This window comes from Callithrix jacchus, chromosome 5, assembly GCF_049354715.1.
Source record: "Callithrix jacchus isolate 240 chromosome 5, calJac240_pri, whole genome shotgun sequence".
NCBI classification, from domain to species: domain Eukaryota; kingdom Metazoa; phylum Chordata; class Mammalia; order Primates; family Cebidae; genus Callithrix; species Callithrix jacchus.
The window spans coordinates 50184301-50211957 of NC_133506.1; the positions used below are offsets into that span (position 1 = coordinate 50184301).

General features: G+C 41.1%; 1 protein-coding gene and 1 pseudogene across 1 annotated transcript in view; both read left to right on the forward strand.

Annotated features, from left to right (window-relative positions):
• Positions 1-27657, forward strand: part of DOK5 (docking protein 5) — a 174638-nt gene that overhangs the window by 129657 nt on the left and 17324 nt on the right. The window contains exon 6 of the mRNA XM_002747691.6: positions 3794-3929. Coding sequence (XP_002747737.1) covers positions 3794-3929 — 136 coding nt within the window. The remainder of the gene's footprint in view (positions 1-3793; positions 3930-27657) is intronic.
• On the forward strand, positions 5559-5677 carry LOC118154428 (5S ribosomal RNA; annotated as a pseudogene).

The following is a 27657-nucleotide window of genomic DNA, read 5'->3' on the forward strand; positions in this document are numbered from 1 at the left end:
GGAATGAATGGTTCCCAGTGTTTTCTGAGCTAATGGTTCCCTCTGGATTCTTGAATAATTGAATAATCCATGATTTGGAGTGACAGGCATTTCATTTAGGCAATTACCGGGAAACTGAAAACTGTACCTGCATCTATATGGCAGCAATATTATTATATTTGAATCCTTATCTTCATGAAGGAAATTAGAAAGGCCTACCGTAAACTCTTTTTTACATTCCCTGGGTTTCCAATCCACTGGTTTTCATTAATGTCCAGAGTGTTGGGTCAGTTGGGATCACTTTGGTTAAGGGAAGAGCATCCAGGGTAAAAATCAGTGGATAAAAAGGAGGAGGAATTGGGACCATCGGAAGTCAAAGCAGGTGACTTGGCTATTCTGCTAAAGGGTGAACCCATTAGAACATCTTTGTTCTGTGCTGCATTTTCTCTGGAGATGAGAAGCAGACATTGCTGTATGAGGTTATGTAAGACCATTAACCTGTTTGATGTGCCTTTCTTTTCACTTCCTTTTTTTGATTTGTTTGTTTTCTTCTTACTGCCTTGGGAGTTAGCCCATCATATGATTTTGATGGAGGCCTGTAGTAACATTTTAGAGTGTTGTAAAGCTGCTTATGAAACAGTTCCAAACACATCAATTGGGAGGGGTGGAGAGGATAAAAGAACTTGTGAGTGGAGTATGGAAGACACCTGATGGAAGAGCATCTGAAGGTCAGTTTGTGGTCATTAGCATCTTCATGGGCCAGGCTGTCCAATGAATAGAACATACCTTTGAGCAATAGGAGCAAAAGTCTTAACAATTTACACCAAAGGCCTCATTTATATTCTATTTAGAGCTCTTAATGCAATTCGTGTCTTTAAAGCACACTGGTGATTTCTTGGCCACATCTGGTTGATCAAGGCCTTTTGACTCTCACAACTTAAAGAGAAAATGAAACAAGTTGCTGACATAAAATTCATGTAACTTCACATGAAAGTCAAGATGTCTTGCTTCTCTTAAACAATCAGAAACTGTGAGTACCTTGGACGTGTATTTCCCCATTCCCCCACATCGACACCTGATTAGGGCTGACTTCTGGCTACTATGCTTAGACAGGACCTGTGCTCTCTGCTAGCTGCACTCCTGCTACCCTAGGTCATAGTGGGTTTGAGCACCTTTATGCATTCGTGTTCTCTGCCTGAACTCTTTGTATCTTCTATTCTTTTCTGTTAGTGGTAAGTGTGTGTGTGTGTGTGTGTGTGTGTGTGTGTATGTGTGTGTGTGTGTGTTTTCCAGATCTTCAGGCAGAGGAGAGGGAAATCTATGTACATTAAAGAAGAATGTTTGGTACTATAGTTGTTTTGATTTCATTTGTTTTTGATCACAGTATTTATTTAAAGACTTAAATGTCATTAAAAGAAGGTTATAGTTGTAGTATGTTTCTTAAAAGCAGGCATTGGGTGAGAGTGATTTTCCAAGAGTAAAATGAATGGGTTATGATACAGATTAAGCATTCCACCACTAGTGTTAAAAATAAGATAGAATAGAAAATATTAGCATGTTATAGATTGATAGTAGAGAAATTGATAGGTATACTGGCTAAAAATCTAAATTATATTTTCTATGGTTGGTTGCAGTTAATAAAGACTTTGAAAGCCACTAGATCATCCAAGCTCGAGAAACATAGATGCAAGGTGTGGTAGTAACCTGTCACACTGCAAGTGTTTCTGAGTAACAGTTACCTTCAATACTTCTGGTACCAAGGTTGGCATTTAAGAAAGCAAATAAATATACGGAGACCTCTGCCCCAGGGGAAAACAGAGGCCACTTTCTCATCTTAAAGAATTGATTAGGATTACTTCCTTCTCTTAAATTAGTATTTCCATATTTGATGGACAAAAGGTGTATGAAAAACAAAACCTTACAGAATTACATGCCAAGAATAGAGTCAAGTTTGTATGGTGGCTGAAATAAGGAAGAGGTCGCAGAAAGGGTTTAAGTATTTTAAGATGTCTTCAGGAAAGAAGTGGGACTTGATTGAAAATGCCTTCAATTTCAGTTTTAGATCTTCGTTGGATTAAAATGACTTAATAATTAAAATCACATGATCAGCCTCATGAGCTAGTTCTTTGTATTAGCTTATTGAAAGAGCCATCATTTTTCTCTCTGTTTCTTCTTCTTTTTTTTTTTTTTTAACTGAGGGAGGGGGCAGGGATGGAGTCTCTGTCTATCACCCAGGCTGGAGTGCAGTGGCACGATCCTGGCTCACTGCAACCTCCATCTCCCAGGTTCAAGCAATTCTCCCTGCCTTAGCCTCCTGAGCAGCTGGGATTACAGGTGCCCACCACCATGCCCTGCTAATTTTTGTATTTTTTAGTAGAGATGGGGTTTTGTCATGTTGGTCTCAAACTCCTGAGCTCAGATGATCTGCCCACCTTGACCTCCCAAAGTGCTGGGATTACAGGTGTGAGCCACCTTACCCAAACTCCCTCTGTTTCTTCATACGTGCTCCTATTCATGAACATCATGAAATGTTATTCAAATTTAATGGGTTTTGGCCCATTACTTAGGCCATGCCATATATGTAGAAAACTCATTTGTCTGTGATACTAGGCCAACTTCCAAACATTAGATAGGGATACAGCTTCCTTGTTTTATTGCATTAATTGCATAGACTGGGCTAGACTTAAAAAATAACAGAAGTTTGGCTGAAAGTTTGCTTAGTTTCGATTTAAACAGTTCTTTAGATGGGGGCGAAATTCAGGCACTAAAGCTACCGTTCAGTTTTTCAGCAAGAAATTCTGAAACGGAAGGAGTGGCATTGTGTCTTAGAATAATTAAGTGCTTTAAAAGAGGCAAGCAAACGAAACAATCTTTCAGTTTACTGTTGGCATATGTATGTATCAAACTCAGAGCTTCCTTTAATATCCCTGAATATGATTTTGTCCAAGTTTTGAAAAAATATTGATAACAATTAAATATATTTTAATGTAGTTTTATATATACATAAAATATATATATACATAGCATATATATGCATATATATACTAAAATGTATTTTGATAAAAAGCATTTATTTGTCTCTTGCCTAATTGTGTGTACCAATCTTCCCTTGTTAATGAAATTTATTTCTCTATGTTTACCTTTACCATCTGAGGTACAGATGCCCTTCTTCTTAACCCTTGATGTTAATTATCCAATTATAAAGAATTTCCCTAATGTTCCAGCTATTAATTCAGCACAGTCATGCTCATTGAAAAAGAATTAACTGCATTTGATCCATCACACTGAATAAAAGCTGGAGATCTAGGATTTTAGGAGGGAAAGAATCCTTAAAGCCACGGTCTGTAGGGAAAGCGAGAACAGAATCTAAAAGAGATGTAGGATCTTCCTCACCCTCTGTGATGACTGGCAGTTTCTGATGAGGAGTTATTCACAGACCGTACAAAGGAATGCACTTGCACAGGTATTTGTCTTTGAGAGTGGTAAGGTGAAGGATAAGGAAGGTAAAGTGCTATACCTTCACCTTCCCTATCAAGAAACAATATTGTATTAAATTTCTGTTTTACTTTGTGATTAAAAGCATTCAGTACAGGTTAGCCTGTAGTCCCTTGGTCCCTTGCCCTTGTTAATAACAATTAATTGAACACTTTGAACATTTCTATTCTAGTTAACTTTGTTCAACAAATGTGAACAAGAATCTTAATCTCATAGAAAATAATAAACGGGCACAGCCTAATGGAGTATTCCACAATCTTAGCGCATTGAACTTCTAGGCGCTGGATTTTCAGAAGCTGTTTTGTTTTTGTTTTCACAGGATGTGTGAGACTGGTGAAGGGCTGTTTATCTTTCAGACCCGAGACGGGGAGGCCATCTATCAGAAAGTCCACTCTGCTGCCTTGGCCATAGCTGAGCAGCATGAGCGCTTGCTACAGAGCGTGAAGAACTCAATGGTACGTTTGCAGTTTCTTCCTCGTGTCCCAGTGCATATCACTGCAGAAAGCAATTGGGTCATTTTTGTGCTGGAAAATATGGTCAGTGTTGTTCGAGCAGATGATTTATTCCTCTTCTCAACAGTGTATCACTTGGATTAAATGCCATTCCGGAATGCCCAATGTGGGCCATTGGTAGCACCATGACCAAGCATCCCCTTATCTACTTTCCAACTCAATCGTAAGGGTGTGTCAAATTAATTTGTATGTGTACAGACATCTGTAGGTACAACCATGTGGATCATCTACCTATGGATATATGTCTTGCTATATCAGAAGTTATTTCAAATGTCAGTAGGGGCCAGAGGGAAAAATGAAAATGAAAGACGAGGGCTGAGGGAAGCTAGAGTGAAATGTCAAAAGCCCAAGACCAGGCAACCTTTAATATGAGAACATGAGACTGTGAGATCTATGTAGGTAGATCACTTGATTTTTCAAGGGAAGCCAAAGATTTGTATCTGGATGTAATACCTGCCAGTTGGTGACTGTTGGGAATTAATTCCAGTTAAGGCTCGAACACTTTGTGGGTCAAAGAGAACCTGTCTGCCATGGACTGCTACCCAGAGCCATGCATGTGCCATCTCTTCATAGTCATTGGTGTATAAAGATGCCCAAACATAAACTCACAGCACACATAAACATACCCTCAGAACACTTGCTTTTTGCTTTACATCATGCTAGGGACTTGGATTACACAAAGAATTATGTTCATAAGGCCAGGTGTGGTGGCTCACTTTTGTAATCCCAGCACTTTGGGACGCTGAGGCAGGCTGAGCGCTTGAGCCCAGAAGTTCGAGACCAGCTTGGGCAACATGAGAAGACCCTGTCTCTACAAAAATACAAAAAGTATCCAGGCACAGTGGTGTGCAACTGTAATTCTGGCTACTCAAGAGGCTGAGGTAGGAGGATCACTTGAGCCCGGGAGGTGAAGGCTACAGTGAGCGGAGTTTGTGCCACTGCACTTCAGCCTGAGTGACAGAGTGAGACCCCCTGTCTCAAAAAAAAAACAACATTATGTTCATGAGTTTCTTCTTTAAGGGGTATAAATTCATGAAATCATAGATCATAATAAATGAATGCACAACAGTTAAATAATGCACATCATGCATTGTGGCTGCAAACATACATAGAGATTCACATCTGGAAGGAAATATACAAAAGCAAAGTAAGTGGGTGGGCATGGTAAGATTAGGGTAGTTTGAAACTTTTTGATTGAAATGTGGGGTGGTTGTATTTAAAGGGTGGAGGGGCAAAGCATGCCAGTCATGTGATCTGTTCCAGCACAGCCCCAAGTTATCCCAAACGATGTCTATATGCAGCACTCTGGGATTTTAGAGCAGGGGTCAGCAAAGCTCCCTATAAAGAGATAGATAGTAAATGCTTTACGCTTTGTGGACTGATAAGGTCTGCAAGTACTTACTTCCATTGTAGCACAACTGCAACTGAGAAAGATGTAATCAAATGAGCATGGTCTTGTCCTCAAACAAACTGTATTAATGGACATTGATACACATATTTCATATAATTTTCACATCATGAAATATTATGCTTCTTTTGATTGTCTCCCAGACATTAAAAAGCACACCTTTAGCCTACAGCCATACCACCCTGAATGCACTGGATCTCATCTGATCTTGGAAGCTAAGCAGGGTTGGGCCTGGTTAGTATTTGGATGGGAGACTGCCTGGGAATACTGGGTGCCATAGGCTTAAAAAAAAAAAAGTACACCTTTTTTTTTTTTCATATGGGTCAGTTGGAAACAGTGAGGAGGCTGGATTTGGGCCGCAGGACAGAGCTTATTGTTGGAAAAGAGCAAGTGTTCCCCGTGAGCCGGGCTGACTTAAGCATTTGCAAGAAACTAGGTCTGGGCTTGAAGACATGTGTATGATTTCAGAGCTGGCAGTGGTGGGCATGCTGAGGAGGCCTGGAATGAATTAAAGGGTTTTGATTTATGTGTGTGTGTGTGTGTGTAACACTGAGTCTTGCCCTGTTGCCCAGGCTGAAGTGCAATGGTGTGATCTCAGCTCACTGTAACCTCCACCTCCCAGGTTCAAATGATTCTGCAGCTACAGCCTCCCGAGTGGCTGGGATTACAGGGGCCCGCCACCATAACCAGCTAATTTTTGTATTTTTAGTAGAGAAGAGGTTTCACCATGTTGGCCAGACTGGTCTCAAACTCCTGACCTTGTGATCCGCCCACCTCAGCCTCCCAAAGTACTGGTATTACAGGTGTGAGCCACCACACCTGGCCCTGATGGTTGTTTTTATTTTTAAATTTTTTTATTTATATATTATTTTTTGAGATGGAGTCTCAAACTGTCACCCAGGCTGTAGTGCAGTGGCATGATCTCAGCCCACTGCAATCTCTGCCTCCCATGTTCAAGCAATTCTCCTGCCTCAGCGTCCCGAGTAGCTGGGACTAATGGTGTGCGCCACCACGCCCAGCTAATTTTTTTGTATTTTTAGTAGATGTGGGGTTACACCATGTTGGCCAGGATCTCCTGACCTCGTGACCGGCCCGCCTCAGCCTCCCAAAGTGCTGGAATTACGGGCGTGAGCCACCGTGCCCGGCCAATGATTGTTTTTATATATCAACCTGACTGGGACACAGGGTGCTTAGATATTTGGTTAAACTTTCTTCTGGGTGTGTGTCTGGGGGCATTTCTGAATGACAGTAACATTTGAATTGATAGATTGAGTAAAGCAAATTGCCCTCTGCTATGTGAGTGGGCCTTATCCAATCTGATGGGGGCTAGAATAGAACAAAAGGCAGGGTAAGAGAGAATTAGCTCTCTCTGATGATCTTGAGTTGCGACATTCGTCTCCTTTTGCCCTAAAATCCAGAGCAGAAATCGTCATCGTGAGCTTTCAGGCCTTCAGACCGCAGATCTTGGTGTATATATCCTATTTACTCTGTTTCTGGAAAACTGTGACTTATATAACTAATTTAGGTGTAGACACAGATAAAACAGAGATAAAGGTCAGTGCCATCATACTGTGTTCAAGATCGCGGCCCATGAAACCAGGCTTAGTTCAAACACCAACTCTGAAACATTCCAGTTTTGTGGAGGAGAGCAAAGTTTTTGATAACCCTGAGTTCATTTTCTCCTTTCTAAAATGGGAACGGTAATAGTATTTATCTTGAAGTCTCCTCTTAAGGTTTAAGTGAGATATGCTCATAACATGTTCCACCCAGAGCTCATTATAGAACTTTCCATGAACTGTAGCTGGTATTACTGTTGTTAATAGTTGAGCCATCATTAGCATTGCTGTTAATGGCTGAGCAGACAGGTTGGTCCAGGTTAATCCTAGCAATGGCTGATGAAAATGGCTAAAGGATTATCTAGCAACAACATCTAGGTCCATTTACATCTGCATCTCCATTCTCTCTCTCTCTCTCTCTCTCTCTCTCTCTCTCTCTCTCTCTCTCTCTCTCTCTCACCATCTCCCTCACTTTCTCTCTAAATATCTAAATAGAACAAATATAAAATTAGATTGAGGAGTAGGGAATCATATAATTTAATAGATTTTAGAGAATTAGAAACTACTAGAAGAAACTGTAAGAAATCATTGTATTTATTATTTCCTTATTTCAAAAGGAATCTACATATTATTGAAAAATTATACACAACACAGCAGAACAAAAAGAATGTAGTAAGTCACCCCTCCGCCCACCCATAAGAATACACCCATTACTCACTTTCAAGTATGTAGCTTTCTGGTATTTTAACTAGGTAGATGTAGAAAATAGAATTATATTGAATACATTACTTGTGCTAGCTTTCTGCAAAAATATATCTACATACTGTCTCATTAAATATCATCTGCAACATCATATTTTGTGATCCAATTTTATTATATGGATCTTTCATAGATTGTAAAAACTATGCATCAGGATTGGGCAAATTGGCTCACACCTGTAATCCCAATATTTTAGGAGGCCTAGCTAGGAGGATCACTTGAGACCAGAAGGTTGAGATAAGCCTGGGCAAAATGGTAAGATTTGAAAATTTAAAAATTAGTACGGTGGCTTGTGCCTGTATGCCCAGCCATTCAGGAGGCTGAGGCAGGAGGATCCTTTGGGCCCAGGAATTGAAGACAGCAGTGAGCTAGGTTTCTGCCACTGCACTCCAGCTTGGGTGACAAAGTGAGACACCTTCTCTAAATATATATATATATATCCAAAAAACAAAACAAAAAAAACCTGTGCATCAGCTCAATGTTCAGTCTGTATGTATCAATGACTATCTGTTTAAGATAAATTCTTTTCTTTTTTTTTTTTTTAGGGTTTTTTTTTTTTTGAGGTGGAGTCTCGCTCTGTCGCCCAGGCTGGAGTGCAGTGGCTCGATCTCAACTCACTGCAACCTCCGCCTCCAGGTTCAAGTGATTCTCCTGCCTTAGCCTCCTGAGTAGCTGGGATTACAGACACCTGCCACCACACCCAGCTAATTTTTGTATTTTTAGTAGAGACGGGGTTTTACCTTGTTGGCCAGGATGGTCTCAATCTCCTGACCTCATGATCCACCCACCTCAGCCTCCTAAAGTGCTGGGATTACAGGCATGAGCCACCAGGCCGGGCCTCCTCCGACAAATTCGTAAGAATGGATTGCTGAATTAAAGGCTGAGAATGCTTTTAAGGATTTGTTTTTCTTTCCAAGTAGGCTTCTAGGAAGACCTTCTTTTTGAACTAATATGATCTTGGTATCTATTTCCCCATCTACTTAGGAATGCTGGGTATTTCAATAAAAAGAGATCAGTGGATGGTTGAAGAGAGAGAGAGAGGGAGGGAGGGGAAAGCGAGACAGAGAGAGAGAGAGGTAGGGAGCTGGAGCGAGCTGCGAAGTAGAATTCAAGTCACTTAAAACTTACAGGGCAACATGTCATCGCATTAATGTTGTGTAGCTATTCCATTAGATCCCTTTAGGCACCTGAAGAAGTTTTTCTAAGATCATCTTATTGGCAAAGCCATCAATTAACATAAATTGTTTTGTACTTGAAGGCAGGGTCCACATGCTCATGCACATGTTTTTCCATTTACAACCTTCTCATTATTTCCGCTAAAAATTAATCAGGAATATGAGTAAAGCATTTGGATTATCCCTTTGCAAATTTAACTAGAAAATACTGTCACTTGCTCTTAATTTGCTGTATGCCTAATGAGTTCTATGAAATAAACGTGATTTTTAAAGCCATGGCATCCTGTTTTAGATGGACGTGAGTAAGCTTCACCGTGGGATCTGAATCTTAAGGCGTTAAAGGAAGGATTGTGAAAAGCTTAAAATTGATGTACTTCAATCAATCTCTGATTAGGGGATACCATGCTAAAACAAACAAATGAAGGCAGCGTTACTGGCTCACCCTGCCTAGGTTACTGTTTTGCCTTTTCTGGTAGTTAAGAGTGGATCCACATAGACCTGGCTGCATTCCACTAAGGATTGCCTTTATATGACTGCTGACTTGCTTCTATGAGATGGCCAAGGTCATAACTGGAGAAAGATGGCGAAACTCCTATCTGGCGTTAGCCTTACTGGAAGACCTAACTCACTGTTAACTGTCACTGTTGTAACATTCCCAAGAGTGCATCTACAGACAGAAGGCTGCACTTTGGGTCCATACCAGGCTAAAATTACAGCCTGGAGCGAATTGATTTGAGTCAGCCTTATGACCCTCAATCCCAAAACTCATAAAGAAGGGCCCTGTGGGTCAGATAACAATAGTAACAGTTGTGGGAGGCTGAATAATGGCTCCCCAAATATGTCCACATTTGAATCTCTGCACTCTGTGAATATTACCTTACAAGGCAGAAGGGGCTTTGCAGATGTGACCAAGTTAGGCATCCTGAGATGGCGAGATTATCCTGGCCTATCAGGTGGGTTCAATGTAATCACACATGTCTTTAGAAGAGGGAAACAAGAGGACCGGAGCAGTGGCTCACGCCTGTAATTTCAGCACTTTGGGAGGCCAAGACGGGCAGATTGTGAGGTCAGGAGATCAAGACAAGCCTGGCCAACATGGTGAAACTCCGTCTCAACTAAAAATATAAAAATTAGCTGGGTGTGGTGGTGGGCACTTGTAATCCCAGCTACTCTGGAGCCTGAGGCATGAGAATACTTGAACCCAGGGAGGTGGAGTTTGCAGTGAGCCAAGACAGTGTCCCTGCACTCCAACCTGGTGACAGAACGAAACTCTGTCTCAAAAATAAGAGAGAAACAGGAGTCAAACAGAGGGCAAGGCAATGGCGGAAGCAGAAAGAGAGAGAAGGGGTGGAGAGAAAGATTTTCAAATGCTACACAGCTGGCTTTGAAGTGGAAGAGGGGACTGTGAGCCAAAAGCTGTTGGTGGCCTTGAGAAGTTACAAAAGGCATGAAAACAGGTTCTCCCCCAGAACCTCCCGAAGGAACCAGCCCTGTTGATGCTTTGACTGCAGCCAAGTGAAACTGATTTTGGACTTCTGATCTCTAAAACTGTAACAATAAATTTGTGTGGTTTTATATCACCAATTGATGGTAATTTGTTTCAACAGTCAGAGAAAACTACTATGATAATAATGTCAATAATATTAAAACAAGAAAGTGTCGTATCTTTGCTCTGTAACAGACAATATTTTAAGGATGTTTTGTGTTAGTTCTAAACCTCATGAAAACTCTTGTACTGAAGACCCCAAACCACCACCTTAGAAGGTAGTAGGGCTCAAATTTGGAACAGTGTGCTGGCATCACTCCACCTGACACTGTATCTTTGAATCCAGTCCTGACGTGCTTTCTTTACCCTGCATTGAATTTTTAAACAAGAAACATAGAGGAAAAATAATAACTTATTGCTATTCTGAAAACTCCAAATTAGTGACTGATATTTAAAAATTAAGAGCTTACACATAAATCTCAGAATTTTTTTTTTTAAGACAGAGTCCAGGCTGGAGTGCAGTGGCACAATCTTGGCTTTCTGAACCTTTGCCTCCCGGGTTCAAGAGACTCCCCTGCCTCAGCCTCCGGAGTAGCTTGGATTACAGACACATGTCACCAAGCCCAGCTAATTTTTTGTATTTTAGTAGAGGCAGGATCTCACCATGTTGGCCAGGATGGTCTCGAACTCCTGACCTCGTGATCCACCCGCCTTAGCCTCCCAAAGTGCTGAGATTACAGGCATCAGACACTGTGCCTGGCCAGATTTTTATATTTTCTCGAAAAGTGGAAAGGTCTGGCAATGCTGATCTTGCATCCTGACATGGCAATGCTTAGATACACCCAGTGGTGTCTGCCCTCACACATCCTTCTCTGGGACCTTGCTACTGATGCTGTGGCTAATTGATGTCTATATTACTACTTGATTAATTTTCTATTGCCATGTAACAGAGTACCACAAACTATGCACCATTAAAACAACACACACTTTTTTTTTTTTTGAGGCGGAGTTTCGCTCATTACCCAGGCTGGAGTGCAGTGGCGCGATCTTGGCTCACTGCAACCTCCGCCTCCTGGGTTCAAGCAATTCTCCCGCCTCGGCCTCCCGAGTCGCTGGGATTACAGGCATGCGCCACCGTGCCCAGCTAATTTTTTGTATTTTTAGTAGAGACGGGGTTTCACCATGTTGACCAGGATGGTCTCGATCTCTTGACCTCGTGATCCACCCGCCTCGGCCTCCCAAAGTGCTGGGATTACAGGCTTGAGCCACCGCGCCCGGCCAACACACACATTATTTCACAGTTTCTGTGGGTCAGGAGTTTTGGCATAGCATAGTGGGTACTGAATGTACCCACTTCCTCATCAGTTTTTCAAAGGGCTGTATTGCAGGTTTCTGTTGGGGCTGCAGTCTCATCTCAAGGTAAAAGTGGAGAAGCATCCACTTCCCAGCTCTCATGGTTATTGGTGGAATTTAGCTCCTTGGAGTTGTGGGATTGAAGGCTTCAGGGACAGAGGCCACCCTTAGCTCCTGGCCATATGGACCTCACCAATATGGCCACATACTTCATCAAAGCCAGCAAGAGGCCACAGTCCTATGTATCACAATTGTGGCAGGATTATTTTATTCACCTTATCGCTCTGCCATAGTCTATTGATTTTTGTTTCTTTTTTTTTGGAGATAGAGTCTTGCTCTGTTACCCAGGCTGAACCGCAGTGGTGTGATCACGGCCCACTCAACCTCCTCTCTTCTCTGCCTCCTGAGTATCCAGGGACTATTAGCATACATTACCATGCCTGGCTCCTTTTATTTATTATTTATTTTTTAGGTCTCCCTATGATGTTGCCCAGGCTGGTCTCAAACTCTGGGTTTAAGCAAACCTTTTTCCTCTGCCTCTCAAAATGCTGAGATTACAGGCATGAGCCACTGCACCCAGCCAGTCTATTGATTAAAAGCAAGTCATATGCTCTGTGCATGCAAAGGAAGGGGACCACCAAAGGGGATGCCCACCAGGAGGAGGGGGTCATGGGGCCTTCTCAGTGTCTGTCCCCTGAACCATGAAAATTTCTGAAATAGTATTTACTTCGTGGTTTGATTTTTCGCTTTTAAATATTTTTCCTACTTTCTGGCATTTGTTTATAATACTGTGTATTTCTTGAACATCTACGATATGCCCAACTCTTCAGTGATAATAGCCACTGCTATTTTTCAGGTCTCCTACAATATAACAGAGACTTTACTTGCCTTTTCTCTAATCACCACAATAACTCTGTGGAGTAGATTCATTTGTTCACTCTCATTCATTTGACCATTTAAACATGTTTATTGAGAACCTACTATGTTCTGTTTTGTGCAACAGGATAGAGTGGTAAGTAGGCACTTGAGGCCCATGCTCCTACAGGGCTTACAATGGAAAAGAATATTTTATTTGTGATCCCTGACCTGGAAGGAATGAATGTCTTATGATATAGATGAGGAAAGAGATGCTCAGCATGGCGAAGTCATTTGTCTGCAGCTATATAGCTCGTTACTACTGGAGCCAGGAATGCAGGATGGTTTTGTCTGGTTCCTAAAACTTTACCTCTGGTCATGATGCCTCAGTCCTTTGAAGGGTTTTAAACTCTTATATCCCCACTGAGCACGGTCTTAGCATTTTTAAATGACATTGATAATCAGAGCATGTTTCAGAAACATCTATCAATGTGTAATCTGTCTTTTAAAAAATCCCTGTTAGGGCTGAGCACGCTGGTTCACACCAATAATCTTAGCACTTTGAAGGACAAGGCAAGAGGACTGACTGAGCCCAGGAGTTAGAGACCAACCTGGGAAACATAGGGAGACCGCATCTCTAGAAAATATTTAAAAATTAGCCCAAGATAATGGTGCATGCCCATAGTTCCAGCTCCTAGGAAGGCTGAGGCAGGAGGATGGCTTGAGTCCAGGAGGTCCAGGCTGCAGTGAGCTGTGATAATGCTACTGTCCTCCAGCCTGGGCAACAGAGCAAGACCCTGTTTCAATAAATTATATAAGTATATATAATTTATTTATAGTTTACATATAATTAATATATATTACATTAATTATATATATTTATTATATATTATATATTATATATTTTAGCTATATATATAGCAAGACCCTGTTTCAATAAATTATGTATGTATATATAATTTATTTATAATTAATATCATATTAATTATATTTATTATATATTATATGTAGTAAGACCTTGTTTCAGTAATTTATATATGTATATATAATTTATTGATAATTATATATATAAAACTTATTTATAATTTATATATCATTAATATATATTATATTTAACTATATGTATTTATTATATATTATGTATAATTTATTGTAACAGGGTCTTGCTATATATATATTTATATATAAATTAAAAATCATTGTTTAATGAAATCTCATTTATTTGTATAGTATTGGCTTTAGATAGTAGTCTCACCATCTTATTTGTCCTCTACATTTCCACTTTAAAAATTCAGTGCATTGTTATTATTCACTGTAACGGGGGTGCTGGAAGAAGGTGGGATGGGCCTGGAGTATGAGGTGGAGGACTAACTGTGAATGTGACGGGGAGCCGAGGATTGTCTTGTACCAGCTGCCGCTGCCTTGCTGGAGAAGCAGCAGTAAGACTTCACGACAGCTCAGGCACTGTCTTGAGCAGCTAGCTATTTTTGCCACCTTGGAGATCAGTGTCTATGACAAAGTCTAATTTTGGAACAAGGAGTGGCAATGTGTGGGATGTTCCTCATTCCATGACTGGGGTTGTCATTTTTAGACTTTCCTTCAAGGCAAAAGCCTCAAGGTGAAGAATGCCTGATAGTTAGTAGGTTTTCCCAGGGGCTCTGGGTGGAGTGGCGGGAGTGGGGCTTCACTGACCGTGACATTCAGGCCCCTGAGTGACTTCTGCCCCATACACTGGAGCCCTGATTTACACACAGGCTTGAGAGTTCAATCTGAAGTTTTTTTTTTTGTCACTTCTTTGTGTTTCTTTGTTTAATGGATTGATTTACTTCCAAGCTGGGATTTGCAAATACAATTTGCTAATGAATTTGTAGAATTCAAGTGACATTTTTCTGCAATTCTTGAAACCAAATTAATTTATATTCAATCTAATTTTAAAAGGAATATGTTACACAATTTGTTTTCTTAGATATAGAGGCATCAAAAAAATCATAGAATCAATTTCATTACTATTCAGACACTAAAGCAGACCCTTGCATGGTGGGGTCTCGTGTGTAAATACTCTTCTCACAACTCAGCATCTCCCCTGTCCTTGCCCCTTCCCCCCACATAAGAAAATCTGTCTTTACCTCTTCTATTTTTGGGCTCTGGTTAATTGGGTTAACTTATGGATTTTAAAAAATATACTGCTTAAAGCAATGATCATTTTTCCCTCCTGAATTAAACCCTTTTTAGATCCTGGCATACTAATTACTCTTCAGAAAACTTCTATGAAATACCTATTCGCTTGCAAAGCAATATGTTAGATCTTATGGCGAATATATAATAAAGCATAATTTGTTTTCATCTTTTTTTTTTTCGAGACAGAGTCTTGCTCTGTCGCCCAGGCTGGAGTGCAGTGGTACAATCTTGGCTCACTGCAACCCCTGCCTCCCGGGTTCAAGTGATTTTCCTGCCTCAGCCTCCAAAGTAGTTGAGATTACAGGCACCCACCACCACTCCTGGCTAATTTTTGTATTTTTAGTAGAGACAGGGTTTCACCATATTGGCCAGGCTGGTCTCAAATTCCTGACCTCAACTGATACACTCACCTCAGCCTCCCAAGTGCTGGGATTACAGCCATGAACCACCGCGCCCGGCATTTGTTTTCATCTTAAGGGAGCTTACCATTTAAATAAGGAATTCTAAATATACCCCTCATGCAACAGTATAATTCTGTGGGTTCAATTTGCTATGGTCTCTTTGGAGGAAATGTGTTCTTATTTATCGAAATTAAATTCACGCATCTTTTTATTCAGCAATAGTACTTCCAGGAATTTACTCTGAAGTAGACTAGCAAAAGTGAAGATGATGTGTACACAAATGTTCATGGGAGGACTTTTTCCCTTATTCTTAGGTTCCTCTTTTCAACAAATATTTGCTGAGTCCTACTATCTACTAGATAGTATATGAGGTCCTGGGGAAATGACTCTGAAGAAGACAAAGTTCCCATTCTTGGGGAGCTTGTTTGTAAGAGCAGAAATAACTAGAAGGAGGTTAAGTGTCCACCACAAGGGGACAGATTGTGGCACACAATATAACAGGAATTACATGAGGCAGTTCACTAGAAATAGAGGAGAGTCACGTGCAGTACTGACCAAATAGAGAGTCACATGCAATCATATCAGGGTGTGTAAAGGAAATGAATGAATATGAGACAGAACTCAAGGTGGATTCTCACACCTTCACTAAAGCTCTTCTAAGTGCAGAAAATTAACTTCTGGCAGGGTACAAGTGGATATGTTAGCGTTGGTTGCCCTTTGGGAGCAAGACTATGATTTGGGGAGTCTGGGAAAGGACTTTTGTATATCACTTTATGTCTTTCTCTTATATTTAATTGTTTTAAACCATGGCTATATATTATTGGAAAAAGAAACAGTGGTTGAGTTTCTTTCATATGGCAAATGTAATTGATTCAACTGGTGAGAGAGGGAGGGTTCTTTCACTTCGAATACATAAAAATCCACGATTGGCCAGGTGCAGTTCAAGCCTGTAATCCCAGCACTTTGAGAGGCCAAGGCAGGTGGATCACCTGAGGTCAGGAGTTTGAGATCAACCTGGCCAACATGGTGAAACCTCGTCTCTACTAAAAATATAAAAATTAGCCTGGCATGGTGGCAGGCACTTGTAATCCCAGCTACTCAGGAGGCTGAAGCATGAGAATCGCTTGAACCGGGGAGGTGAAGGTTGCAGTGAGCCAAGACTGCGCCACTGCACTCCAGCCTGGGTGATAGAGTGAGACTCAGTCTAAAAAAAAAAAAAAAATTAAAGATGATAACACCTTGAAAAATATATGGTAAAGATTAGAAGCTGGATGGGAAAATTCTCAGGGCTATAGAGTCTCTGTCAAGGGTCAGGAACATCTTCTTGCAGAAGGTTATGCCTGGGCTGAAGTTTAGGATAAACAAGAGTTAGCTGCATGCTGCTGCTGCTGCTCCTGACAGTAACTGTGGTAAGTCTGATATTTCTTGAGAACTTACTATGTGCCACGCACTATTCCAAGTACTAGCTGTATTAACATTTAATCTTCATTCGACATGCTGTATCAACGGGTGCAACCATCCCATTTTTATGGCTTAGGAGTTTGAAGTGTAGATGCATAGATAAGAAGTGAGAAAGCCAAGATTTAAACCCAGGCAGCCACTGGCTCTGGTGTCCACACTTGCACCATCATGCTACACTTACTAACATGGGGGCTCTGTAAGTAGGCAGTACTTTGCGAGCTTGATGGTTGCAAGGCAGCCTGTCATGCCACGACCCTTCCCTCATGTGTGATGTTCACTTCGGAGCATAAGATCACAGGTGCATCTGGTTGACCTATGGTTGGTGGTGAGTAATCCTGTTTCCCAGTGTCGAGCGTGCCAAAGAAGATAGAGATAGAAACAGTGATGAGGGCAGAGAGAAGAAAGAATTCAGTGCAGTTCCCAATCTGTGTTGAGAAGTCAAATAATAAGTTCAGAAACTCTTAAGATTTGCAGAATGATGGTAGTGGGGCATGAAATAAAGTACAGGACCCTTCTAAGCACGGAGCTCTGTATGACTGCACGTGCTGTACAGTTATGTGAGAACATATATAAACAGGATGTGATCAAGCTAACTGGAGCATGTAGTCACCCTAAACCAGCAGTTCTCAATTAGTGGCAGTTTTATTTCCCAGGGCACATTTGGAGGTATCTGGAGTCATTTTTGGCCGTCAACAATGGAGTCCCATTGGCATCTAGCAGGTAGAGGCCAGGAGTGTTGTAAATACCATACAATGCATAGGACAGCCCCACCTCCGACCCACACACACCAAAGAATGAGCTGGCCCTAAATGTCAATAGGACCAAGGTTGAGAACCCTTGCTCTTCAGGTAGACAGGTTCTGCTTGAAGCTGGGCCAGCATTTGATGGGTCTGTGTGTTTGGGGTTGAGTATCTCTGCTGAGCTGTGCAACTCAGTCTCTCTTTGCCTTGTTTATATCATGTGTAATAAGTGGGTGATCCTAGTGCCTATGCCTTGCTATGTTGGTTCACATGAGCTAGTACATGTAAGGCACTGAGACAGGGCATAGTAAGACTCAACACATGTGAACTATTACAGTGATTTCCTTTTCACTTACACAAACCAATTATGAGTTGGGCCAGGAGAAAGAGACTCACCTTGAAGCAGTGGGGATTTGAACAGGTGACACCAGGAATTTGAATGATGGTGCCGAGAGCTCTTGTTTCCTTAAGTCCCTGATGGCATTTGTGTACTCTCAAAGAATAGGGCACGCATGACCACATGGGACTATGAGGTAAGGCCCCTGCCTTCTGTGTGGCTCATAGCCTAGTTCTCAGCAGGAATTCCATAAATACGAACAGACAAACCTGCTTTCTAAAGCAAAGTGCAACAATAAAACAGTGCATTAATACATGGTGCAGGTGATTCTGCCACCAGCCCACCCCTTCACTCTGGCGTGTGCTTGGCATCTCGTCACAAAAGCACCTGTTTCCATTGAGGGTGAGCCTGGTGTTTAAAGGGACAATCTGATTATGTGGGACTTTTGCATTTATCTTATGCATTAACTTTAAAAGCTGACCTCTGAGTAAGTGGCAGCTCCACTCGAGGCTGTAAACCTCCGGAGGACTGGGACAAGGTCCCATGGGTGTGTCCTAAGCTCGGGGTCTGCCACAGGACTTAAAGGTTTGTTGAATGAACAAAATGGGGATCAAATAAATTATTGTATGAGCCAAGAGAAAAAGAAAAACGAAGCCAAAATTCCAAGTCCAGTTCTCTCCTACTGCCCAAACAGGGCACAGGTTCCAGGCAAGTCTGCTTTAAAAGGCCATAGAAAATTCAGTCCCCGAGGATGTCTAGTTCAATGTACAGGTGGGGGAAAGGATTTTTTTTAGTAAGGAGGCAGAACAAGTTAACAGAGGCAAAGGGAGCAATGAATTTGTTTCATGCATGTGGCTAAGAATTCCGATGTCTCTGAATAAATTGATGCAAATCAGTTTCATTCCCCATGAAAATAACCATTGGAGTGCATCTGGTGTTCGGCAACATGCTGCACTTGGAAATTTGGCCCCAAATGGTTGATTTCACTAACAGTCTGCTTTGTCAAAGCTGTAAGCCACAATGGAGGCATTGTTTCCACCAGAGCTCTGCCTGCCGGGTAGTGTCTCCGCTGCATTTTTTTTTTCCCTTAGCAGGAAAGCGGTGTTTCTTTCTTATCCACTTTTTTTTTTTTTTGTATTTTCTAACATTGAAGAAGTAAGCCTCTACTCTCTCTATTTTCTTGACAGTTTCATAATATTCTGTGATATCTTGGTAACATTTGGATGATAGGAGTACTCATCACTTTTCCTCCGAATGTCAGAACTAAGGAGAAGAGTTGGAGAAAGTAAAGACAGCTCTTTGGGTGGTTCTTGCCAAACATCTGTCAGAGCTGGAATCAGAATTAGGCAGCCCATGAGGACCAGTTCATTAGAATGTCGGGGAAGACCACATGTTTGGCAGATTGTTAATTCTCACTTGAAAGAAAGCCCAGGGACAGTAGGGGTCCATGGGCCTCACAGAGATTCTAATATCCTGTTTTTTAAGATGGTGGGGGAATTCTCATCTCCTTGCAGCCTAGACATTTGGGTAGTTGCCATTTTTTAGGCTTTGGAAATACAATTCAGGTGACTTTTATCATTTGGAACAGAGTAAATTTGAGTTCGTCCTTTAGGGTCTGTATTATATTCTCAGTACTTTCTATGAGAAGTATGTGAGACTGGGTTATGAACTATAGCCTTGGAGTAAGAGGCCAGGTCTTATATCCTGGCTGGATATCTTTACCAGCTAGGGTCCTTGGGCTACTTACTTTACCAGTCTTAGTACTAGTTTTCCCTTCTGCAAAGTGTGGATTATATTAGTTCACATCTTGCCAGGTGAGATAAAGCAGGTAATTTCTTGGCACAGTACCTGGTACCTATTAAATACAGAAGCAACCTGAGCTGTTATTATTACTGACTTGTAGTGGAAGAATAAAATAGCAAGGGGAAGGCAGATTATAGTGTTGTACTGGCCCGAGCATAGAAAGTCAACACCAAGACAAAAGTATGCCAAATTGCAGGGTCTTTATTACTGGCAGCCACGGAGGACTCGCGTCTCTCTAACCTGTGGCCCTGAAAAGAGGGTGTCAAGACCTTTTATACCAGTACAACCACCTTGGGAGGGAGGGTGAGGGGTGGGGGTTGGGGTAAGGGGCTTCAGACATTCTGAGGGCTAGTAGATTCTGTAAATCACCTCCTGGGAGGAGATGAGGGTGAGGGGCTCTGGACACTCCGAGGGCCAGGGGACTTTTGACATTCTGATTGTTACTTAAGCGGTTCACAAAAGTTAAGATAAGCATTTGGTTTTACACATTGTCTGGGTGGGGTGGAAATCACAGACCTTAATTACTTATTATAAGTCGCAGGGGCCAAGATGGCGTGGGTTTGGCCTGCTTGCCTGTCACATTAGGGGTTACAGAGAGCAGTTTCAACAGAAAGCAGAGGTATGATTGAGGTATGCAGTTTTATGGGGCTTTTACCATGTCACAGTAGGAATTCCCATTCACACAAATGATTCATTCATTTCTGCTATCCATTCATCCATCTGTAATTCAATTATCCAATCCCTTTTTATTAAATGCCTACTATGTGCCAGGAATCATGGTGGGCACAATGAGCATATATGAGAAATCTCTGCCTTCAGGAAGGAGAACTCTGCTGGGAGGAGGGTCTTCTCTCTTTTTTAGAGGAAGGAGCACCACTGTGGAGGCAGACAATGATATATTGTCCAAAGCTTGGCATTCAACTAACTCTGTGGCCAGACACTCCTAAATCTTGGGAACAGAGAAAGTGTGTTTTATTAATCTTAAGTTTCCAGCCCCTAACACAATGTGTGGCTTATACATGGTGTCCAGAATATATAAATAAATGGAATGAGGAAATGAATGAACAGAAGAACACTGAGTGCAGAATCAATCGAAAGATGTGAGGGAAAGGGTGGAGGTTTTTAGGTAGGAAGTATGTGAGCAGAAAACCCAGTTAGGAGGCTTCTTGTAATTGAGGGATAATTCGAGTTGGAATGAGCGGCTCCATCTGGCTCTTTGCTGAGAGTCTGCCTGCTTTATTTCATTCAATTTTCACAACTATCCTTAGAGATAGAGACTAGTTTTTGAATCTTATTTATTTTTACATAAACACATGTCTGTAAAATTTAACTAACTGTAAAATTATCATCATATAGATGATGATTAGGGCTCTATTTTTTCTTTTTATAATTTGTTTATTTGCATCGCTTTTCCCCTCCTGTCTTATTAGCAATTCCTAAACCTTGTTAAAAAGTTCACATGTACCTTTCCATGTTTTCCTGTGTTCCCATATAATCCTATCCAGATGTACACATCTGCATACAGAGACACATACACACACAGACACATACAAAAGATGGGTGTCATGGTGCAGTTGTTTATTTTACAGAATTGCGATCACCTCACACAACGAATCCCTAATTTTTCATTCAACAGTGAATATTAAATAGAGATAGTTTGAAGTCTTGTAGTATAGCTCTAATTCAGAGGTCAGCAAACTACAGCCCAGGGGTGAAATCTGGCCTGTGACTACTTTCATAATTTAAATTCTATTGGAACACAGCTACACCCTCCCTGTTCGTTTATAAGTTGTTCACACTGAAACAGCAGAGTCAAGTAGCTGGCAATGGTGTGGCCTGCAAAGCCATTTACTATCTGGTCCAAAACAGGAAAGTTTGCCAACTTTGTTCTTTTTCATTCTTTTTCATGGCTGCATGACATTTCAGAGTCTTAATGTAACATTTATTAAACCTGTTTATAAGAATATCAGATTTTCACCATTAAAACAATAGTCTTTGGCTGTGAAGTAAGTCCCTGAAAACAAAACAAAATGAAACAAAGCAAAACAACAACCCAGCCAGTACTACAACCGTCATCCTTGTACACAGTTTTTTTTTTGAGACGGAGTTTCGCTCTTGTTACCCAGGCTGGAGTGCAATGGCGCCATCTCGGCTCACCGCAACCTCCGCCTCCTGGGTTCAGGCAATTCTCCTGCCTCAGCCTCCTGAGTAGCTGGGATTACAGGCACACGCCACCATGCCCAGCTAATGTTTTGTATTTTTAGTAGAGACGGGGTTTCACCATGTTGACCAGGATGGTCTCGATCTGTTGACCTCGTGATCCACCTGCCTCGGCCTCCCAAAGTGCTGGGATTACAGGCGTGAGCCACCGCGCCCAGCCCCAGAGTTCGTAAAGATTGTTAACCTTCTTGCACCGCGTTTGTGAACTGAGTTTCCTAAATTTAGGAGTACGATTGCTGAATTAAAGGGTGAAAGTAGCCTTTTAAAATATTTAAATCAGTGTTCTTACATTGTCTTTTGAAATACTGGAGTACCTTGCATTTTATTGGACATATTAGTAGATCCATTTGATAATGGCAGAAACTGAGGCTCAGTGGCTCACCCTGCAGCTAAGTAGAGAGTCATTATGGGAACCGAAAGCCCTGGACTGGTACTCACTGGGAACTGAAAGGAAGAAACAGATTTGGGAGACTTGTCAGAGGTTGAAAGCAGAGAGAGCCTCTAGGGTCTGAGTGTAAACGTGTCTGTGGTTTGGGTAAAGGTGACAGGGTGAGGGTAAGGGAAAGAAGCAGTGGATTTCCAACTTACCTGTACATCACAGTCATCTGCAAGACTTGTAAATCCACAGATTTCTGGGCTTTACCTTGATTGTTTCTTTTTTAATTATATAAGTTCTGGGGTACATGTGCAGAACGTGCAGGTTTGTTACATAGGTATGCATGTACCATGGTGGTTTGCTGCACCCATCAACCCGTCATTTACGTTAGGTATTTCTTCTAATGGTATCCCTCCCCCAGTCCCCCACCCCCTGACAGGCCGCAGTGTGTGATGTTCCCCTCCCTGTGTCCAGGTGTTCTCATTATTCAGCTCCCACCTATGAGTGAGAACACGTGGTGTTTGATTTTCTGTTCTTTTGTTAGTTTGCTGTGAATGATGGTTTCCAGGTTTGGAATTAACCCAAATGCCCATCAATGATAGACTGGCTAAAGAAAATGTGGCACATATACACCATGGAATACTATGCAGCCATTAAAAAGGGGATGAGTTCATGTCCTCTGCACCTTGAGTGTTTTAACAGGCCTGGGGCAGGGCATCGGAATGTGCATTTCTAATAAGTACTCAAGTGACGTTGAGGTCACCAGATCAGATAACATGCTTTCAGAACCGACACTCTGAAGAGAGCTTTAGTATCTGGCCCCTTAGTCCTGAAAAGCACAAAAAATATATATTCTTGAGAAGTGTGCCTGTCTCAAGAAAAAACAAGGGATAGAACAGGAACTAGAAAAATCATAGCATGTACCTTGTGCTTCTCCTTCCTTCATAATACGATGGTTCACAGTGGGACATACTCACTGTTCAGTAATCACGTCCTATGCTGAGAACAGAGTCAATTCAGGCCTGATTTTCTACTTGTCTCATCACACCGGACACTAACCAGCCTTTAATGTGTGTCGACACTGCATTTCCACAAGGTTGCGAGTATTTAGGGAAATAAGAACAGGTTGTAAAGTGGTTCTGTTTTCTCATTGGAGAAAATTGGGTCCTTTTAAGAATTCATTCTTCCTGTAACACAAAGGGGAGTTCACTGAATCCAGCAGATAGAGGAAAGAGGGGGAACCAGCATTGAGATGTGCAGGTCTCTGTATGCCCGAAGAATGACTCGCTCTTCTCATCAACCATGTGGTGGCCCCATAATGATCACAGAACATGTTCAGTAACATCTGCATCTCTATTCCAGAGGAATTGGTTACTGCCACTTAGCCTAGCAATTTTAAGCAGTTTGTAGTGATCAAATGAATCTACTTCATCAAGCAGAACGAGTCCCCCCAAAATACAGCTAATGTATTTTTCTCAATAAATGATGCCCCATACCAAACCATACAAGATGCATTTGTGAGAACTTTAGGAAGGTATTTTATAGACCTCAGAAATAACGATTTTTCAGACTTGGTAAATAGATGACACACTGTACAAACTCACTTTTGATTTATAATGTCTTTTAGAAAATGTGTTGTCTATGACCATCGTTCTCTTTTAAGGGAGATCATTTGATCTGAATCTTGTAGAAATACATGGAACATTTTAAGATTTAGTTAAAAACATATTTGATATTCACGAAATATTTGGAATACTTCTTTCTCATTAGAGGCTTAAAATTATGTTTGGTTTCTTTGAGGACTCTTTGCTGTTCTCCTCTGAATTTCCCCTGGCTTTTATTTTCTAGTGTCATTTGGAAAAAACCAAAGGGGTTAGGGATGGTGCTGGGGGGAGGACCTATAAAACCACAGTGCATGAAGTAGAAAGATACTTCCTCTTTGTAAGACTGCGGTTTAGAGGAGCAATGCAGCTAACATATCCCTCTGTGCCTCATTCACAGATCCAGAGTCCTTTAAACTGGTGAACAGAATACTGTGCAAGGGAGCGAGGAAGCTGTGATTTATTTGATATGCATTCATTTCAAAATAAAGCATTTGATTAAAAGCTTTTATTGGCAACAGGATATAAAATGCAAATAGTGCAAAAGAACATAGACTGTAAAACAAATCAGGTGGCTCACACCTATAATCCCAGCACTTTGGGAGGCTGAGGCGGGTGGATCACGAGGTCAAGAAATCGAGACCATCCTGATCAACAAGGTGAAACCCCGTCTCTACTAAAAATATAAAAATTAGCTGGGCATGGTGGTGCACGCCTATAGTCCCTGCTACTCGGGAGGCTGAGGCAGGAGAATTGCTTGAACCCAGGAGGCGGAGGCTGCAGTGAGCCAAGATTGTGCCATTGCACTCCAGCCTGGGTAACAAGAGCAAAACTCCGTCTCAAAAAAAAAAAAAAAAAGTCTCTGTTCCATGCATAGTCATCCCAGACTCCCAATTTACATTGTCAGAAGCAAACACTTTACCAGATTCCTTCGAATCTTTCTAGAATATAAACCATTTAATGGATATAAAACATATTTGTTAATACATTCATTTATTCTACATATATAAGTACCTATTCTCTGTAAGGTTGTTCCAAGAAGCAGGAGTATAACAGAGAACAAGAACTAGTCTTTGTCCTCAAGCAGTTTACTATATTGCTGTGGGAAAGAAGCCAATCAACAATCAGTATATAAATCTCTATCAAGAACCGATGGATGCTATGAAGAAGACATAAGTATAAGGCAAAGGGAATGATCAGGAATGGTAACTCTGATAAAGTGATACCCAGGCAGACAGCAGAGGTAAGTGAAAGAGGAGCCTTGGAAATTCTAAGGGCCAGATGCTTTAGGCAGAGGGGGCCTTAAGTGCCAAAACCCTGAGACAGTCTGTGCTTTGCATGTGTGTGTGCAAAGAGGCTGGTGATTTTGGAGCAGATGAAATGAGGAGAAGAACATAGTAGGTGAAGTCTGAAAGAAACTGTGAGCCGGGTCCTGTCTGACCCTGTAGCTGTGAGCTATGGATTTTCCTTGGGGAGAGTTGCATACTCATTGGGGGGTTTTGAGAAAGAGGTGATATTCTTTTTGCTTTTGAACTGATCACCCTGGAAGCTCTTTGGAAAAAACTGGGGTTGCCCAGAGCAAGGGTACAAGCAAGAAGATGAATTAAGAGCTACTGCAGTCATCTGAGTATCTATGATCCGTCTTGGGGCATGGGCCAAGATGGTGGTGATGGAGGTTAGGGAAAGTGGTGGATTCTGGATATATTTTTGAAAATTGAATTAGTGGGATTTGTTGATACATAAGAAGTCTCATAGAGTAGAGAAGACAGTCAATCTCAAGGTTGTAGTTGTTTTATGTGTGTTTTAACCAGAACAACACGTAGAGTGGAGGAAACCTCTACTCAGAAGGGGAAGAGGTTGAGGGAGAGGAGCGTGAGAAACAGCAGTTCAGGGCATGTTAAGTGGGAGGTGCCTACCAGTCATCTGGGTGTGTGTGGGATGTAGTCTGTTAAATATACAACGAGATTTGGGGGACAGATAAGGGTTGCAGGTTTCCAATTGGGAATTGTTGGGTTGTAGATCGGCAGTATTTAAACCTCTCTGAATGACAAGCTCTCTCTGTGAGTCTGTTTAGATTAATAATTGCCTTCCTTTGTTTTTAAGATCATTTTATATCACTGCACAAAGATTTACCTTTTCTCTTCTTATTGGTTACAGGTTAGTCTGTTAGAAAATAATGTGAAGTTAAGACTTCTTCTTTGTGTAAAAATAAAATGAAATTACCAATTCATTTACTTTTTTGATATAGCAGCAACATAAGTAATTTTTGAGTCAGTCTAAAATCCATTTTAACCTGCAAATTAAAATGAAATTCTAATATTCATTTAAAAACCGGTTATCAGAACAGTGGTCATTATAGTAGATCCCAGGATGAAAATTGTGGTCAGCAGGAAAAAAAAATGTTACAAAGGAGATTGGGTCAGAATTTAATTTTACTGTCTCATCTGGTAAATTAAAAAATGGTTAAGGAAATGAACAAACAAAGTGTGATACGGCCAAAGGATGGACTAAGATGCAGGCATTAAAATGATGCTGTAGAAGCCAGTATTTAGGAAATTTAGGGTATGTTCATGATATGCTAAATGAAAAAAGAGAGTGGTGTAAGGATATTTACACTATCCAGTTTGTGTTAAATATATATTATATATGTACCTTTTAAAAATAGTGGCCCTGGCAACATGGCAACACTCCATCTGTACCAAAAATACAAAAATTAGCCTGACATAGTGGCATATGCCACTTATGTATGTAGTCCCAGCTGCTTGGGGGGCCGGGATGGGAGGGTCACTGGAGTCCAGGAGGTTGAGGCTATAGTGAGCCGTCTTTGTGCCATTGCATTCCAGAAGGAAGGAAGGAGGGAAGGAAGGAAGGAGGGAAGGAAGGAAGGAAGGAAAGAAAGAAGGAAGGAAGGAAGGGAGGGAGAGAAAGAGGGAGGGAAGGAAGGATAGAAAGAGAGAGAGAAAGAAAGAAAGGAAAGAGAGAGAAAGAAAGGAAAGAGAAAAAGACTGGAAGAAATATACTAATATATCAAAAGTGGTTTTTACTTCTTTCTTTTGTTTTTCTGGGTAATGGATATGGGGTGATTTTAAATTGACCTTATATGTTTTTCTGTATTTTCTGAACATGATAAAAAATATAGCAAAAGGTAAAATATACTTTAAAAAACATAATTCATTACTTGTTAAAGAATGAGTAACAAATACCACAAAAATATGGATTCTTTCCTGCTTTTTAGTGCCAGGCAAAATACTACCCGACCCAAAGATAGAGCTCTCTTGGAGAATGTAAACTGCCTGCAGGGGTTGTGGCTGAATGTGAGGGCCTAGAGCTTTGTGTTATTTTCCTGTTCCTGCAGAGGTTCCATGCCTATAGCAACATCTTAACTCGTGTTTGTTCCTTGGATTCTTGAATTCATTGTACACCTACTGACACCAGATGATTCCATGTGTTCTCTAAGCATGTTGTTTGGTGGTTTTATGCATGGCTTTTTTGTCATCATTGCCTAAAATCATTTTAAGGCTTCTGCCCTCAAGCTAGAAAAACAGTCCAATATCAGATATTTAGATTTGAAAAGAGAATGTGGATGTTCCTATTATGACCTTGTTCAGAAGTTCTTGCTAAAGACAATATCACGATATAGAGCTAATTAAAACTATTGGTAATAATTATGGAACTCCACAATGAACTATGCCTGGCCTAAGAATTAGCTGCAAAGCGAGAACTATTTTCTCTCTTTTTTACTGACAAGATATTAAGGACTAAGGGAGATTAAGTAACCAGCTTAGGGTCATGCAGTTATTAGTGGCAGATTCCAGACTTTAACTCAGATTTTCTGACTTTCAAGTGGGCTCTTACCAGAGTGGATTATTTCTCAGCATGATTGGTCTAAAGATAAGAAGTAACACAGGAAATAGCATAGCAATTCTCAAAGCATGGTTCCCAGATCATTAAGACAAAACCAT